The 15,775-nt window shown below is 44.1% G+C and overlaps 1 protein-coding gene across 1 annotated transcript; it reads left to right on the top strand.

Moving 5' to 3' along the window:
- The first annotated feature begins 3,149 nt into the window (after positions 1–3,149).
- On the top strand, positions 3,150–15,775 carry GABARAPL2 (GABA type A receptor associated protein like 2). Its single transcript, XM_084906789.1, has 4 exons — positions 3,150–3,312; positions 3,666–3,721; positions 4,912–5,084; positions 15,180–15,775. The coding sequence occupies exons 1-4, from the start codon at positions 3,279–3,281 to the stop codon at positions 15,268–15,270; spliced, it is 354 nt and encodes a 117-aa protein (XP_084762915.1). The 5' UTR covers positions 3,150–3,278; the 3' UTR covers positions 15,271–15,775.

A 15,775-nucleotide genomic window follows, 5' to 3' on the forward strand; every position in this document is an offset into this window, starting at 1 on the left:
CATAAAAAGGCCTTGAAGGGTCACATTACAGTGCCAAGACAGAGTGTGGAGTCCAGAGTTGAGGCCCTTATTTTGAAGGCAACCTAGAAGTGGCTTTTAGTTGAAGAGAACAGCTAAGATCCTAACAGAAAAACACAGAGAGGTCAAGACTTGCCCCTTATCACAGTCCAAAATGACAATGTCATCTCCAAAAGATACTTTTGACCTCTGGTCCAGTACTACTCATTCTTGCTTTAAAGCTTTTCTGGGGTGGCCTCACAATTCTTCAAGATAGTAATTGTATTTCTTCAATCTTGTTATGATTCTGACATTATATTGTATCGATGCTTTAAGTAGATGTCTCTCATTTAATTAAATAACCATCAAAATAAGATTCTAGAATAGATGGTTCTAGTGTCATCTTCCGAGGGTGACTCTACTCTGAGGAAAAAGATGTTTGCCTTCAAGGCTCCTTCTTTCAGCAGAAGGAAACACACACAAGGTAGCTAGTGTTAGCTTAGTCACTGAAACAGGGAGGTGACTGTCAAGAATTTAGGTGTATGGCCCAAACCAGTTTGGCTCAGTGGATAGAGCGTCAGCCTTTGGACTGAAGGGTCCTGGGATTGATTCCGGTCAAGGGCATGTGCCTTGGTTGCAGGCACATCACCAGTGGGGGGTGTGCAGGAGGAGGCTGATCGATGATTCTCTCTCATCGATGTTTCTAACTCTCTATCCCTCTCTTTCTCTCTGTTAAAAAAAAAAAATATAGCCGAGACCGGTTTGGCTCAATGGATAGAGCGTCGGCTTGGGGACTGAAGGGTCCCGGGTTCGATTCCGGTCAAGGGCATGTACCTTGGTTGCGGGCATATCCCCAGTAGGGGGTGTGCAAGAGGCAGCTGATCGATGACTCTCTCTCATCGATGTTTCTAACTCTCTATCCCTCTCCCTTCCTCTCTGTACAAAATCAATAAAATATATTTAAAAAAAAAAAATATATATATATATATTAAAATATATATATAAAGAATTTAGGTGTATGAAGTACTTCAGCCTTCCTGGAGATGCCTTGAGTTTCCAAAACTATAATAATAAAAATTTAATATGCTAATTAGACCAAATGTCCTTCCGGACGACCTTCCAGACAAAGCCAGGGCTGAGAGGGAAGCCCCGGGCCCCAGGTGTCTGCCAGCAGCTGGAGGGAAACCCAGGTGCCAGGTGCCAGAGGGAAGCTGGTGCCGGCAGCCAGGGGAAGGAAGGCCTACTCTTGCACGAATAGTTGAACAATAATGGATACTAATATTTACTCTTTGGTGCCATGAGTTGAGGAAGCTTGTCTTTGTGGTTCTATTTCAATTCTTTTAGAACATTCAATTTTTTTTAATGGTGAAGATCTGCACATATTGTGTCATTTCATGCATTCATGACTCAGAACTGATTTTCCTGTTTCCAAGGCCAGCAGGAAGCCAATTTCAGCATGTCATAATTGCAAGAGTTTCATCAAAAGGTTGATGGGATTTGGGGACTCAACAAGGGCTGAGTCACATATGTTATCACCTGCTCGAATACTAAAGGCATTTTCCCAAACTGAAAAGCATGATTGTTTGCTGCCAGACAGCTCAGGGGCATCTTAATCTACTTGTTATTGCCTCCTACTGGCCAAACACCTGAACAGCTGTAGGCTATTCCCCATTCTGAAAATGGACTGTAGACTAAACCCTACCCTTTGAAGTGTATATCTCCACCTTGCCTTAGAACAGTGATAGGAAAACTCATTAGTCAACAAAGCCAAATATCAACAGTACAACGATTGAAATTTCTTTTGAGAGCCAAATTTTTTTAAACTTAAACTTCTTCTAATGTCACTTCTTCAAAAATAGACTCGCCCAGGCCATGGTATTTTGTGGAAGAGCCACACTCAAGGGGCCAAAGAGCCATATGTGGCTCGAGAGCCGCAGTTTGCCAACCACAGCTCTAAACAATCAATGAAAAAAATATCTTTGTTTTACTAAAATACAAACTCCATGAGAGCAGAGCTGTCCGTTCTGATCACTGGTTTTCCCAAGTCCTAGAACAGTGTTCCTATATTCAACAATAATTTTTGGTATGAAATTCATTAAAATAAATTTTTTTTCATTTCATTAAAAACAAGCCAGTAAACTAAAAGCTATTTTGGTTGCTCAGACACACAATGTAGAAATAACAAAAATAATTTTAGAATGAAGTTAGATTCCACAGCATCCATCAGGAATTTCAACTATGGGAAATATTGAATGACAATGTTCAAATATCCAGGCCTTTCAGATGCATCAGAATCACAGGCATGTGGCAAGGATCATGTGCTCAATTAAGCAAGTATTCCTGTTACATATTCACCAGCTCATAAGCATACGGTGATCTAGAGCCCTGATGACATCACTGGAAATCCCGAAGGCTGGGGCAGATGACACATACACACGGAGCTTATGCTGTGATTGCTGAATCTCACACTGACTACTAAAGAAGCTCATCTCATGATCAGCTATCAGAGGAATTCAGCTATCAGAATTAGTCACCTCTAACGCCTCTGCTTTTAGGGTTAAGGGGGGTCTCTCTGTGATCAGTGTAATGTTACAGTCCTCGGATGCACATTTCTGATAACTTCCCTAATATATTTATTTATGAATAAAGGAAAGAAATTGGATTTAAGTTCAATTTCTCGGTCCAAGCCAACCTAGTATGGCTGTTCTTAATACCGAACCCTTGGGTTGTCATCAGTATTCCTCCTCACCCAATCCGGTATGGAGCCCCCAACCTGTTACTCCACATAGTACTTCCCAAGCCGTCAATGCCCTACACAGAAAACCCCCTCCCCGCCATAATTAACTATCAGAGACCTCTTTTCTGTCATTCATATCCCCCCCAAAACACCCCCTTCTTGTCACTAAGGCCCCAGTCAGACTTCCCCCTGAAGAACCCTATTCTATCAGCCAGACCCTCAACCTCTCCTGCCCGTTAGCAACGTCCCCCGAGACCCTAACCTCTCCCCAGGTCGCCGGTATCCCTCACGGTCGCCCCTGACTCCAACGTCATCAGCTCCACTCCCGTGTTTACACCAAAGCGACGCCCCTTGGCACCGCCCCCAGACGGACGGCGCCGGAAGCCCCGCCCCCGGCCGGTTGCTAGGCTCCGGCAGCCGGAAGTCCCGCCTGTCGTGTAGTCACCACTGCCGCCGCCGCTGTCGTTGTTGTTGTGGTTGGTGCCCTGAGCTCCGCGGCTCCGACAGCCGGCTGCGTCTCTGCCCCGCCGCCGCCGCCGCCGCCATGAAGTGGATGTTTAAGGAGGACCACTCGCTGGGTGAGGATCCGCACCCTGGCCGGGCCGTGGGGGCCGGCGCGGCGGGTGGGCCCCCTCCCCCACTCGGGCGGCCCTGGGCTGGGCCGGGCCGGGCAGGGCGGTTGCTATTGATGCTCTTGGGGCCGGCGTCTCCGAGATCCCGGCCCCCCGACCGGCCCGCGGACCCCGTGCCGCCTTCGGGAGGACCTCTTGGCATCAGGAGGCCGAGGACCGAGGCCGCGGGGACGCCTGAGCCAGGCCCCAGGGCGTGCGTAGATGGCGGGGGAGGAAGGTTAAGGGGGGGAGGTGGTTTGGGGACCGGCCGGCTGGCAGGCAGGCAGGCGCCACAGTCAGCCTGGTGTTTCTCCCCCCAGAGCACAGATGCGTGGAATCCGCGAAGATCCGAGCGAAATATCCCGACCGGGTTCCGGTGAGTGGACTCCCCGCCCCTTCACCTCACTGCCACCTCTGTCTGCTGGGACTCGTGATGGGGCCCAAACCATTCAAGAGTTGACAAGTTTGAGGTTCCAGTCCCCGGTCACACAGTAGCCGACTGGGCAGACTGGGTTATAGGGGTAATCCGGGACTGAACTTGAGGGGCTGGAGCTGGAGCTGGGTGCTGTTTAGGGTGCTTCAGTGCTGAATCTCCCGATCTAGGCCAGTGAGCTGCCTGCAGCCTCCGGGCTCCCTCGCCAATTATATAAGGAACGATATTCTAGGACAGGGCAACAGGTCACGGCCACTTTGGGGAACGGTGGTGGAGGGAGCCTGTCACTTTGGTCTTGGAAGTGGTACTTTAGTCTCCAGGACGGTCTCATCTTTTAACTTTGAGCCTCCATCTTTACCTGACTAATAGCTCCCTTTTCTCTCACCCTGACGCTGTCATCCTTTCCTGACAAAAAAATAAAAAAATAAAAAATCTGAGAAGTCGCTGAAAACCCCTTCTCCCATGGTTTTCCCTTCACCTGTAATACATATGACCCTGTATTTATTCCATCCTCGGGGAGATGGATTCTGTAATCCCTATTGATTTTTAAAAGGCATCAGGCCTGTTTATCGTAGCTCATTGCTTGTGAGCACTTCCTTAGGAGATGGGGCAGGAGGGACACATTAGAAACCTAGCTGAGAGAGAAGCAGCAGGCCGAAGAAAGAGCTTGGCTCTTGGTTGGCTGGGATTGCCAGGCGTTCCCATTAGCCCATCCATTCTCATTTCTGTGATCACGGGATCTTGATTCCCCTGTAGTGTGAAGGCAGATCCATACTGGGGTGCTGGAATAATAGGGTACAGATGGAACTCCCACCAGATATCCTTGGGTCTTCCCAGACAAAATGTTAAAAGGCTTTGTATGAAAAGCTGTACTTCTCTTACGCATGCAGAGATCAGAGAGGAGAAATGTAATAATGGACCACAGAAGCACTTACTGTTTCCTTCTGACGTATTTATATCGGTTTTTCACCTCCAGTATGTGTGGTCTATTAAGCCAAGGGCATATTTCTTTTATGTTACGCAGTTCCCCGCCCACCTCCTTGCCCACACACTGTTACTCATGAGCTCGCTGACAATGCAAGGCCAGAGCCTCCCATGAGAAATCCAGTCTTGACCTCTCTTTGCGTTCCCAGGTGATCGTGGAAAAAGTCTCAGGCTCTCAGATTGTTGACATTGACAAACGGAAGTATCTGGTTCCATCTGACATCACTGTGGCTCAGTTCATGTGGATCATCAGGAAAAGGATCCAGCTTCCTTCTGAAAAGGCCATCTTCCTGTTTGTGGATAAGACAGTCCCACAGTCCAGGTAAGGGATGTTTACTGGAATTGGCCATCTGCATGGCTGCTTACAGAAGTCAAAAATTTTGGAGGTCTGAAAACTCTTAGATGTCCTAACTAGAAATCTGGATCTTTGTACTTCCTGATATCAGGAGCTCAAGGAAAATACGGGATGCAATACACGAGGGTGTACTTTGGGTTAAGAAACTAGAAGAAGACCTGGACTTTTTTTTTTAAATGATGAAATTTAGTCTCAACTCCCAAGAATCCTCTAAAATAGCTGAGGACTCTTAAGCTTAAGTCACCAGTAGAACCGAAGCCTGAAATAATTTTCTCCAAATGATTCATGAAATCAGTCCTGTCATTCTCCCCCAGAAGCTTGGCCTTGCTGAGGCTCAGCTTTAGTTAACCAACCTGCTTGCTTGCTCTCCAAATTCAGTCACCTCTGCAACTGTGAGAGTCTCTAGCTGCCCCTGATCTTCAATTCGCTAAAATGGCTGCCATCCAGCAAAGGGCTCTGAGGTCTCTCTACAGATAAGCCTCCCTTAGTACCACCTGTTCTCACTGTCAGAGTCTGACTGTGGAGAGAGGAAAACGGACTGGCTCAGCCTAATTCCCTGGTCAGTGCTTTCTTGTTACTGATTGAATACTTCTAGGCCCTGTGCCAGATGCTGGCCCCTCTCTCTGGAGTGTGAGTTGCTGGCTGCATCTCATCTTTGTGGCTCAAACTAAGTTTAATTTGTTGTGCTCCCCCTCTCCACCTTCCAAATAGTACTTCTAAAAGCCAAGGCTTTCAGAAGCCCTGGGAACTAGCCCAGTGTGGCCAAACAAATATCTTCCTTTTGAAAATCCTTGAAAGCTCTAGAAGAGGCCTAGGCCATATTCTAATCCCTTTCCCACAAAAGGAAAAAAGCTCTTTTTTGGTCTTAAGAACCAAAAAGCAGAAATGCTATTTTTAGATCTGATTTGCTCTTTCCTAATCTCCACCACCTTCCCTTCCTTGTGTGAGGCAGAGAAGCAGCATAGGGGAGAAATGGAAGGTTCTTCCTTAAGGTTTGTTGACATAAGAAATGCCCAACATGTAGAGAATTTTTATGTTTGTTTGAGCCCAAACAGATGACACAGTTGTTGGGAAACAAGATCACATGTCCCTAGGAGAGTGACCGTTTTTCAGTTTCTTTTATGCATTTGAAATTAATGAAGTAACGTAATGAAGATTACATACAGGTAGGAGAAAGCAAGGTGAGGATTGGATTACAGGATAAGTTAAGATTATGTGCTTTCTTGAGAATGGGGTTACACTTATTTCAAATGTATATTAACCTAGATACACAAGAACAATGGGATAGGGTTTGCTAAGGCAAAGATGAATTTTTCACTAAAAAATTTATATGCTTGGGGTGTGACTAGCCATCATGACCTGCCCTGTTAACAATTTGTGATTTGGCCTGGCCTGTGTGCCTTGGTTGAGTGTTGTCTTATGTATCTAGAGGTTGCTGGTTCAATTCCTGGTCAGGGCACATCCCTGGGTTGTGGGTTCAATCCCCAGTCGGGGGCATGCAGGATGCAGCCAACGGCTGTTTCTTTCTCATTGATATTTCTCCCTCTCCCTTCCTTTTTCCCTAAAAGAAATAAAGCCATATTTTGTTAAAAAAAAAGTGTGTGATCAGATCATCCTGTGAGATTTCTTTCCATAGAAACTCTTTTCATCCACAGGCCTATGTCCTGCCATCTGGGTGCTGTTGGTCTGCTATAGCGGTTGCTCAGGGAGCGGTGGTTTTGCCAGAGGTGTCAAGCCAGAGTTGGACTCTCCTAGCCTTTCTTCTTAGGCCTCTGGGCAGTGTGGAGCTAGACACACTGTTCACCAGGCGAGGGGGCCTCACCCATGTGGGGTCACTCGGCTTCCCTTAAAATGGTAGGGAAGGTAAACCTTTCGTATCACCTGCAACTTCTTTGAGACTGTTTTTCCTTCTTGGAGGAGGCTTCTTAGTGGGAGGAAGTAGGTGACTATTACCTATGGCATTGAGTTTATTTCCTTGAATTCTGATCCTCTGATACTTAAAAGGAAATGAAGCAGGCTTCTGAGGCCAATAAGATTACTCTGATGGCTCCACATTAATCTCACAATTAAAATGGCTGCAAATTTTTAGCAGTTACTCCCCTTCCTCCCATTAACCCTGAGATATAAATAGAATTGGAAAGGAAAAGTGATTCTTAGGGCAGCAGAGGCTGCTTCCGGCCATTTTCTCTCCAATTCTCATTTGCCTTTCCAACCTGTTAAGAATCTACCCTAAAGCAGATTTACACCTTTGATCTAAGTCAGGATTTGAGTCACTAATGAGGGCCCCTTTGCCCATGCTTTTGCCCCAGGTAATGACTTCTTGCTCCACACTTAAAGCAGCAGTGTTTTGTTTTGTTTTGTTTTTTTGGGGGGGGAGGGTTAGTCTTAAAAACACATTTGTTTACAAACAAGTGACATCATGGGGCTTTATGCACATGCTAATCACCTAATAGCTCAAACAAAATTGCCTCAGGGTTGCCTTCCTAAAGCTGGTGTGTGAGTCATCTCCTCCATCTTCTCAACCCAAGGCAGGTTAGCAGCCTTTTTCTCAGCTCTTTCCAGACTCCTTAGGGAAGCCCAGAGCTGCTGTAACCTGCAGCTAGTGTTCGCTGCTTCATAAATGCTAGGGAAATGAGTTGAGAAAGGAAGAATCCAACCCTACAGAGCGTTCCCCCATCCAGCAAGATCTGCACTAGGATCACTTAGGCTGAGGCTGAGCTATAGTGACTTCCATTATACCTGCCTTGGAGCAGGACTTTGTGTGTTCTGAACACGAGTGATCATCATATAGAATGTTGTGATTATTGTTTAGAGTGGATAGTATTAAACAGAGGCTGCACCAGTGGGGTCCCTTGGCCTGGCCAGTGATTAGGAGGATGAGGATGGAGGGGAGCTGGTCTGGGGGAGGGACTGTGGGAGGTTGGCCAGCCGGGAAGAGGGGCTGCAAGATGTTGGCTGTGGTAGTGCACTGACCAGGGGGCAACTCCTGCGTTGAACATCTGCCCTGGTGGTCAGTGTGCATCATAGCAACCAATCAACTAACTGGTCATTTGATTGCTTAGGCTTTTATACATTGAGAGGCCAGATTATGATCTCTGAACGCATAATAATCTGGCCACTCAGTGTGTATATATAAATATATATATTATATATACATATAAAAATGTATTTATAAATATATACATATATAAATGTATTTATATTTGAGGTCTGTTGCATTAATTTGTGCACGGGTGAGGTCCAACCAGCCTGGCCAGGGGGAGGGAACATGGGTGGTTGGCCAGCCTGCCTGCTGGTTGAACTCCTGTTCGAGAGCTCATTGTGCATATTAGCCTTTTATTATATAGGATTGTACACCGAGTGGCCAGATTTTTATGCGTTCAGAGATCATAATAATCTGGCCACTCCGTGTATATATATAGATGTCTATTCTAGAAATAGACACAGGCAAGTCCCTAAGAGTTTTACTTCCCTAATTCTTTCTGAGTTCTGTTTTTAAAAAGGGGATCTCACATTTAATATTGGAAAGTTGAATTCTCTACCTAGCTGCCTAAATCCAGGATCAGGCCAAAAAACGAAGAGAGAACTATGGGTTGGTGCAGATAGGACCTGAGAGAGCATATCAGTGTACAGATTCTCAGTTATGTCATTGGAGGGGAACCCAGACCCAGCAGTGGTGCCTGCCTTTTGGCCTTTTGGTTAGAATACAGATAAGAGTCTTATTCATCTTTGTTTTAAATAGAAACAAGAATATATTATTAAATTAAATATCTCTAAGATGTGATAATTTGAAAATGTTACACCGGTAAACCTGTGATGTTTAAGATTATGATGTTTAATTGGTTCTAGATCTTAAACGAGGTACTAAGGCCCTAGCTGGTTTGGCTCAGTGGATAGAGTGTCAGTCTGCAGACTGAAGGGTCCCAGGTTCAATTCTGGTCAAGGACACATGCCTGGGTTGTGAGCTCAATCCCCAGTGGGGGACGTGCAGGAGGCAGTTGATCAATGATTCTCATCATCGTTTCCTCTCCCTTTCTCTCTGAAATCAATAAAAATATATATTTAAAAAAAAGAGGTATTAAGTAAAAGGAAGTTAGTTGTGTTATTCTATAGTCCATTCAAACTTTATTTAGAAATGTGCTTAACTAAGGCACTTTTGATAATTTTTGGGTAAATAACTCTTCAATAATGGGGTTTATCTCAGCTATTGATCAAGGTTTATTTATATGAGGAAAATCTGACAAGGAATGAGCAGAAATAAATTTTCATTTTTTAGAATTTTGGGGGACCCTCAGGGTTATATTAACTTTCACTTTGAGGCCAGTGTCTTCCCAGGACCCACAGCAGTGGCCATTGTCCTCCCACCTCACCCCATCTATCTATACCCCTGCTGGAAAAGAGATAAATCCAGGTCCAGTGGAAGCATTTGCGCTCCAAAGCACATGGGTGGCCAGGTGTGCCTAGCAGCTAATTCATGAGTCAGTATCCATGACCTGCCCTTGGTTGGGGGACGGGGGAGGTTCTTCAGGGAAAGGGCATCCACACAATTCTAGGTCAGCCTCCTGATTTATAAGCTGTTGAATAGTTTAAAGCTGTTTGCCCTCAGCAGCATGGCCATTCCTGGATAAGGATCCTTCTAAAAGGCTATTGGTTATTGGATCTGTGACCCTGAGTGGAGCAGTGGGAAACAGGTTTTAGGGGATTAGGTTCATTCCATTCAATACTTCAGGCTCCATGACTTGGGTCTGCCAATTGGTTTTTCCAGTCATTCCACATCAGACTCAGAGCTTGGAAGGCGGCAGTACCCCTTGTCCTCAACAGCATTCTTCTCAGAGCAATGCGTGTACTTCTTGACTGGAAGCCACCTGTGGGTGTCTTCTGCCACCAGTAGCTTGGGCAGGAAGCCTTGGATTTGTAGTGCTATTAATGAATTGTCAGATCATCCAGCAAGCCTGTGCAGCTTAGCCAGACACACACATCAGAGCTGCCTCTGTGCTTCAGGATCCCCGGGTGCTCCAGCAGTGGGCTGCTCAATGCTGTGTCGTGGCCTCTGCGCGTTCTTAGAGGGAAGTTCATCTTGGAGGCTCATGGAATTGTTTTTAACTGACACAGTGGCCTTCTCCAATAGACTGCCTGCTGACTAGGGTCACGTTTTGCATCCTGCACTTCCATTTGACTATTATTATTATTATTATTATTATTTTTTCTTATATATTTTATTGATTTTGTACGGAGAGGAAGGGAGAGAGATAGAGAGTTAGAAACATCAATGAGAGAGAGTCATCGATCAGCTGCCTCTTGCACACCCCCTACCGGGGATATACCCGCAACCAAGGTACATGCCCTTGACCGGAATCGAACCCGGGACCTTTCAGTCCCCAAGCCGATGCTCTATCCATTGAGCCAAACCGGTTTCGGCCCATTTTACTATTATTTTAATGGAACATAAAAACATTAAAAAACAAATAAACTATATTTGCGGCCCAGTTCTTTTTGGCTCCAAGCCAAGTTACTCTGTGTGTGTGTGTGTGTGTGTGTGTGTGTGTGTGTGTGTGGCCTGGTACAACTTTCAAACCATACTGTGCAGATACGGCAGTCTTCTTTCATGGTACCCGGGAAAGCCTCGAAATAAGGCTGCTGAATGGAGAGTTTAGCTCCTAGCATTGAGCATTGTCAGTTTTCAAATTCCTACCCAATGGGTACCCTGAGTATAAGGATACAGTGATACATTGCTACTGCCAACTAAATAAAGTTTTCACACAAGGCTACGTGACAGGAAAGGAGAACAGTGAGAGGGCTCTTAAAGTCATTAGGCACAGCCATCTCCTTGTCAAATTACAGGATCTGCAGGAGAAACCGCTAGGACCTGGCTACTCAGTGTGCGATGCAGAGGCTGGCAGCAGTAGCCTTACCTGGGAACTTGTTAGAAATGTAGAGTCACAGGTCCTACCCCGACCTCTGGTGATTTTGTATGCATGTTTGTGTGAGAAGCGCTGTGCTAGGGAGGATCTCTGTAGAAGGTACAGGGATGCTGACCCTGGGGCATTAGATCTCGCTGTGTATGCACTTGGAGGCAGCACAGCTTGGTGGTAAGAATGTCTCCTGGCTTTATGACCTGGGGTAAAAGAAATTATTTAACCTCTCTGCCTCACTTTTATCTATGAACTGTGGATTAGGATAGTGCCTGCCTCATAAGGTTGTTGTGAAGATAGAGTTAATACATGTAACACACTCAGAACAATGCTTGGCACGGGTTTGTTTCTATAGTTAGGATTTTTATGATTAGCCTCTGTAGCTGCTAGGGCACTCACTGCTTAAGCAAATTAAAAAAACAAATTTCACTTAAAAGACAATGGAATCTGAAGACAGAAAGCCCCATGATTTCCCCATCTCAGAGCCTCAGAGCCTGCCCTAGACGATAGTGGTTCCAGTATGTCAGTCAGCATACAGAGAGTAAGAGCAGAACTTAGTCTGTCAGGTGGAAGCAAACAACATGTAGGCATCAAGAGGTGGCTGCCTTGGAATTCCACACAATGTCTGCTACCTCTGTGTCTAAACACTGAGGTAATAGCAGTGGGCAGATGGCAGGGTCGGGTCTCATCAAGGTCACCCTGGACACTTGGACCAAATGGGACAAAGGGAATTGTGGCAATAGCTGTAGCTGTTTTCCCCTTAGCCTTATTCCGAGAAATCTCAGAGAAAAGTTGAGTTCTTTGGGTCATTCCCAACCACCAGGGTAAAAGTCTTGAGAGACTCAGCTGCTTGTTCAACACCTTTGCTAGTTGCTGGCTCCTTGCTTCATTTCCTGTCGTGCCACTTTGCTTCCTGATCACATGGCTCTTCAAGATAAGCATCTCAAAAAGAAAAGACAAAAAGGACAAGCAGCTATCTCCCTCTGGCACAGGTACTGGTTCTCAACCTTGGGTGCACATGGAATCACCTTTGGCATTTTAAATCATGCTGATGTACTGATGCCTGGGTCCTACAACTCCAGAGGTTCATACATAATTGGTCTGGGGGGGCTTATGTGTGGAGACGTTTGTAAAGCTCCCCATTGGTTCTGATGTGCAGCCAAGGTTCAGCCCTACCACTCCAGATGTTCTCATGAGCAGAGTTCCTCCCTCTGTCCACTGTTCCCCAAATCCTCACATGTTCCAGGAAAGTGTTGTCAATAGAAATGACATCAGAATTACATTTGTAATTTTCAAGTTTCTAATAGTCACATTAAAAAGGGGAAAAAAAGTGACATTAATTTTAATAATATATTTATCCAGTATATACAAAATATTTCAACATGTAATCAAAATTGAGATATTTTACATCCTTTTTTTTTCTCCATACTAAGTCTTTGAAATCTTGTGTATATTTTATACTTACAGCACATCCCAATTCAAAGGGATCTTTTTTGGATTGCTTTTACCCTGTTTCCTCAAAAATAAGACAGTGTCTTATATTAATTTTTGCTCCCAAAGACGCACTAGGTCTTATTTTCAGGGGATGTCTTATTTTTCCATGAAGAAGAATACGGTACACATTTATTGTTAAATGAAAATAAAGGAAATTTATTACCTGTATACGGTACGATAGTACGGTAGTTGTCAACACAAACTAGACAAACTGTGAATCCTACAGTATCAAGAATTTACTCATTTATTCAATGACAATCATGTTATCTTCTGGAACATCATCATAACAATCCAGTTCCTGAATTTCCTGGTGAATTTCTTGTGACTCCATTTCTTTCAGAATCAGTGGACCAAATCTCTCATGTTTAGCCTAGGGGGGCCTTATTTTCAGGGGATGCCTTATATTTCACTCAGAAGGAAACCTGTAAGTAGGTCTTATTTTCGGAGGATGTCTTATTTTCGGGGAAACACAGTAGAGAGAGGGGCAGAGGGATGGGAAAGAGAAAGAAAGGCACTGATTTGTTGTTCCATTTATTTATGCATTCGTTGTATGTGCCCTGATTGGGAATTGAACCTGCAATCTTGGCATATTGGAATAACAGGACGGCATATTCTAATTCAGACGAGCCACATTTCAAATGCTGAATGTAGTTAATGACTACTGTATTGGACAATAAAAAATATGACATTTCTGTCAGAGTAGAAATTTCTAGCAGACCATGCTGTTCCAGGGAGTCCTTATTTTACAAATTCCAGGTTAAGAGATCCTCACAAGGAACACTGTTTCATTGCACAAGATGCTGATGACAGACCGTTTTGTATTCATGCTCATCCACCCCCACTTTGTTACTTAATAATTCTTATCTACCCACACAGCCAAATGGGCCGAGTCTGAAAACAGGTAGGAAGAATAGAAAAGGAAGAAATCTCCCCTTAATAAATGTAGCCCAATGTCCCTGTTTATATGCAAGTTCCACACAGCCCACCGGGAGCACAGCAGCAGAGTGGGCAGTCATTGTTTCCCCAGCTTTAGGCCCTGGTCCTCTCATTATCCACCCCCGTGGCCCTTATTTTACTGAATCCTGCATTTAGCATCTATTGTGGCCTGTCCAGGCTGGTGACCTCTGATGTCTCCAGCTGGTTCTGGTTGACCTCATCACTCATGGTTACATTGATGCTTAGCATATTTCTCCTAATAGTAGAGTCACGTGGCCAGAGCTCATCCAGGGTTCCAGGTGTTACAAGTCTTACTCTGGAGGTGGTAGTGCAGTCCAGTTTATGGCTTAGGAAAGCCATCTTTCCTACCCACTATTTAGTTTGAGCAGTATCTATTTCGGAAGGGTCCTTAGGAAGGCCAGGCAGGGCTTCTTTGAATCCCAGATTCAATCTGAGAGATGTTTGCATTGCATGTGAGGAAAATAATTTGTCTTTGATGATGCTGACACAGGTCTCTGGAGCACAGGGTTCTTGATGGGGGAGCTTCCACAAGAATGAACCCACTTGTAATTAGAAATTAGAAATCTTCACTAAACCAGGCTGAAGCAGAAGTAAGCTCCATGTACTCTTCTGTTCCTTGGTCCTCCATCTATACAGGGATAGGTTTCATAGGCTCTTAATTTTGCTTGTTTTTTCCCCCCCCTTGCTCTTGGCATTCAGAAAGCATTCTAAATGTATATGTATTAACAAGCACTAACCAGCCAGCCCCACTTAAGGAGCTAGATAGAGCTGGCTTCTGAAGGATTCACTTTGTGTGAAGGTGAGTGCCTTGGAGCAGGAGAATGGAGAATTGGTTCTAGTCTTGTGATTCCCAGAGGCCTAATTTACCTTAATCTTTTGTGGCTCCATTTACCTTCTTTACAACAGGAATGCAGCATTAATGAGACCTGAATTTCTTTGTACTACCTACCACCAAAGTTGTGGCAGAGAGTAGCTAGTTTAAGTATTAAGTTCCTTATCCATAAGTCATCTTTCTCCCAACACCTAGCCCTAGTAATCAAACCAAATTTTTAATGTTTCTTTTTAAAAACTTTATTTCAAGATAACTATGTTTATAGAAATGCAGTTATATTGGTTAAGAGAATGGAGTTTAACTTATTTTATATGATTTGGACCACAAATTTGGTACATGGTTTAAGCATTTAAAAAAAAAAGTATTTATGCCCGGCTGGCTTGGTTCAGTGGATAGAGCATTGGCCTGTGAACTGAAGGGTCCCATTTTGATTCCTGTCGAGGGCACAGGCCCAGGTTGTGGGCTCGATCCCCAGTAGGAGGCAGCCGGTCAATGAGTCTCTCTCATCATTGATATTTCTCTCTCTCCCTCTTCCTCTCCCTTCCTCTCTGAAATAAAAAAAAAAAAAAATTTTTTTTTTAAAAAAAGGATTTGCAATTTGGTTTATTTTTCTAATATTACAAATGTATATGAAAGATTCTCCATTACATACTGCTAAAGCAGGCAGCAAGAACCTTGAGAAATTAACCTTTGGTTTGTTTCTGAAAAATAACATAGATTGTACAGTAAAAGTTTATATCAAGTTGGTATAGCAAAACTGTAATGTTTCAATGCCAGTTTACAAAGTTAAGTAATTAATGGATGCTGAAAAGTGGGGAGAGCCTAACTATACATTTTCAATATTGTTTTTTGTTTTTCTCTTTCAAGCCTAACTATGGGACAACTTTACGATAAGGAAAAAGACGAAGATGGATTCTTGTATGTGGCCTACAGTGGAGAGAACACGTTTGGCTTCTGAGGGCCCGTGCTGTACCTGCTTGTGTATCTTGTAAATAGCTGGCCATTTTCAGTTACTATACCACAACCTCTTCACATAGACTTATTAGTGCATTTGTAACTGGATTGATTTCTTAATATATTGGAAGGTTTTTGTTTCCTTAGTCTAGTAAGTTATATACAGAGTTTTATTTTGAGTTTTTCTTTTTGTGCACTGTCCTCATGGCTATACTCTCCAGAGAACTCGTTCCTCTAGGAATCATATTTAATGAAGATATTTCCATATTGAAGTGAAGTAGGTGGGGAATTAAAGCGAAAGGGAGGGAGACAATGCATTTTATTCTGGACTATATTTGAAGTGTTAGATGGCTAAGTGTTAAAAGCATTCAAATTAAATCCTTAGCAATCAGAACACTTGCTTTCTAGATTTTGCCAACTGCCAATCATGTTGGACTGAGCTAATCTGTTCCTCTTTCTGAAACTATTAAGGTAAATAATTAACAATAAAACTTCCTGTTACAAAGGCA

This window comes from Pipistrellus hanaki, assembly GCF_964339955.1.
Source record: "Pipistrellus hanaki genome assembly, chromosome: 15".
NCBI classification, from domain to species: Eukaryota; Metazoa; Chordata; class Mammalia; order Chiroptera; family Vespertilionidae; genus Pipistrellus; species Pipistrellus hanaki.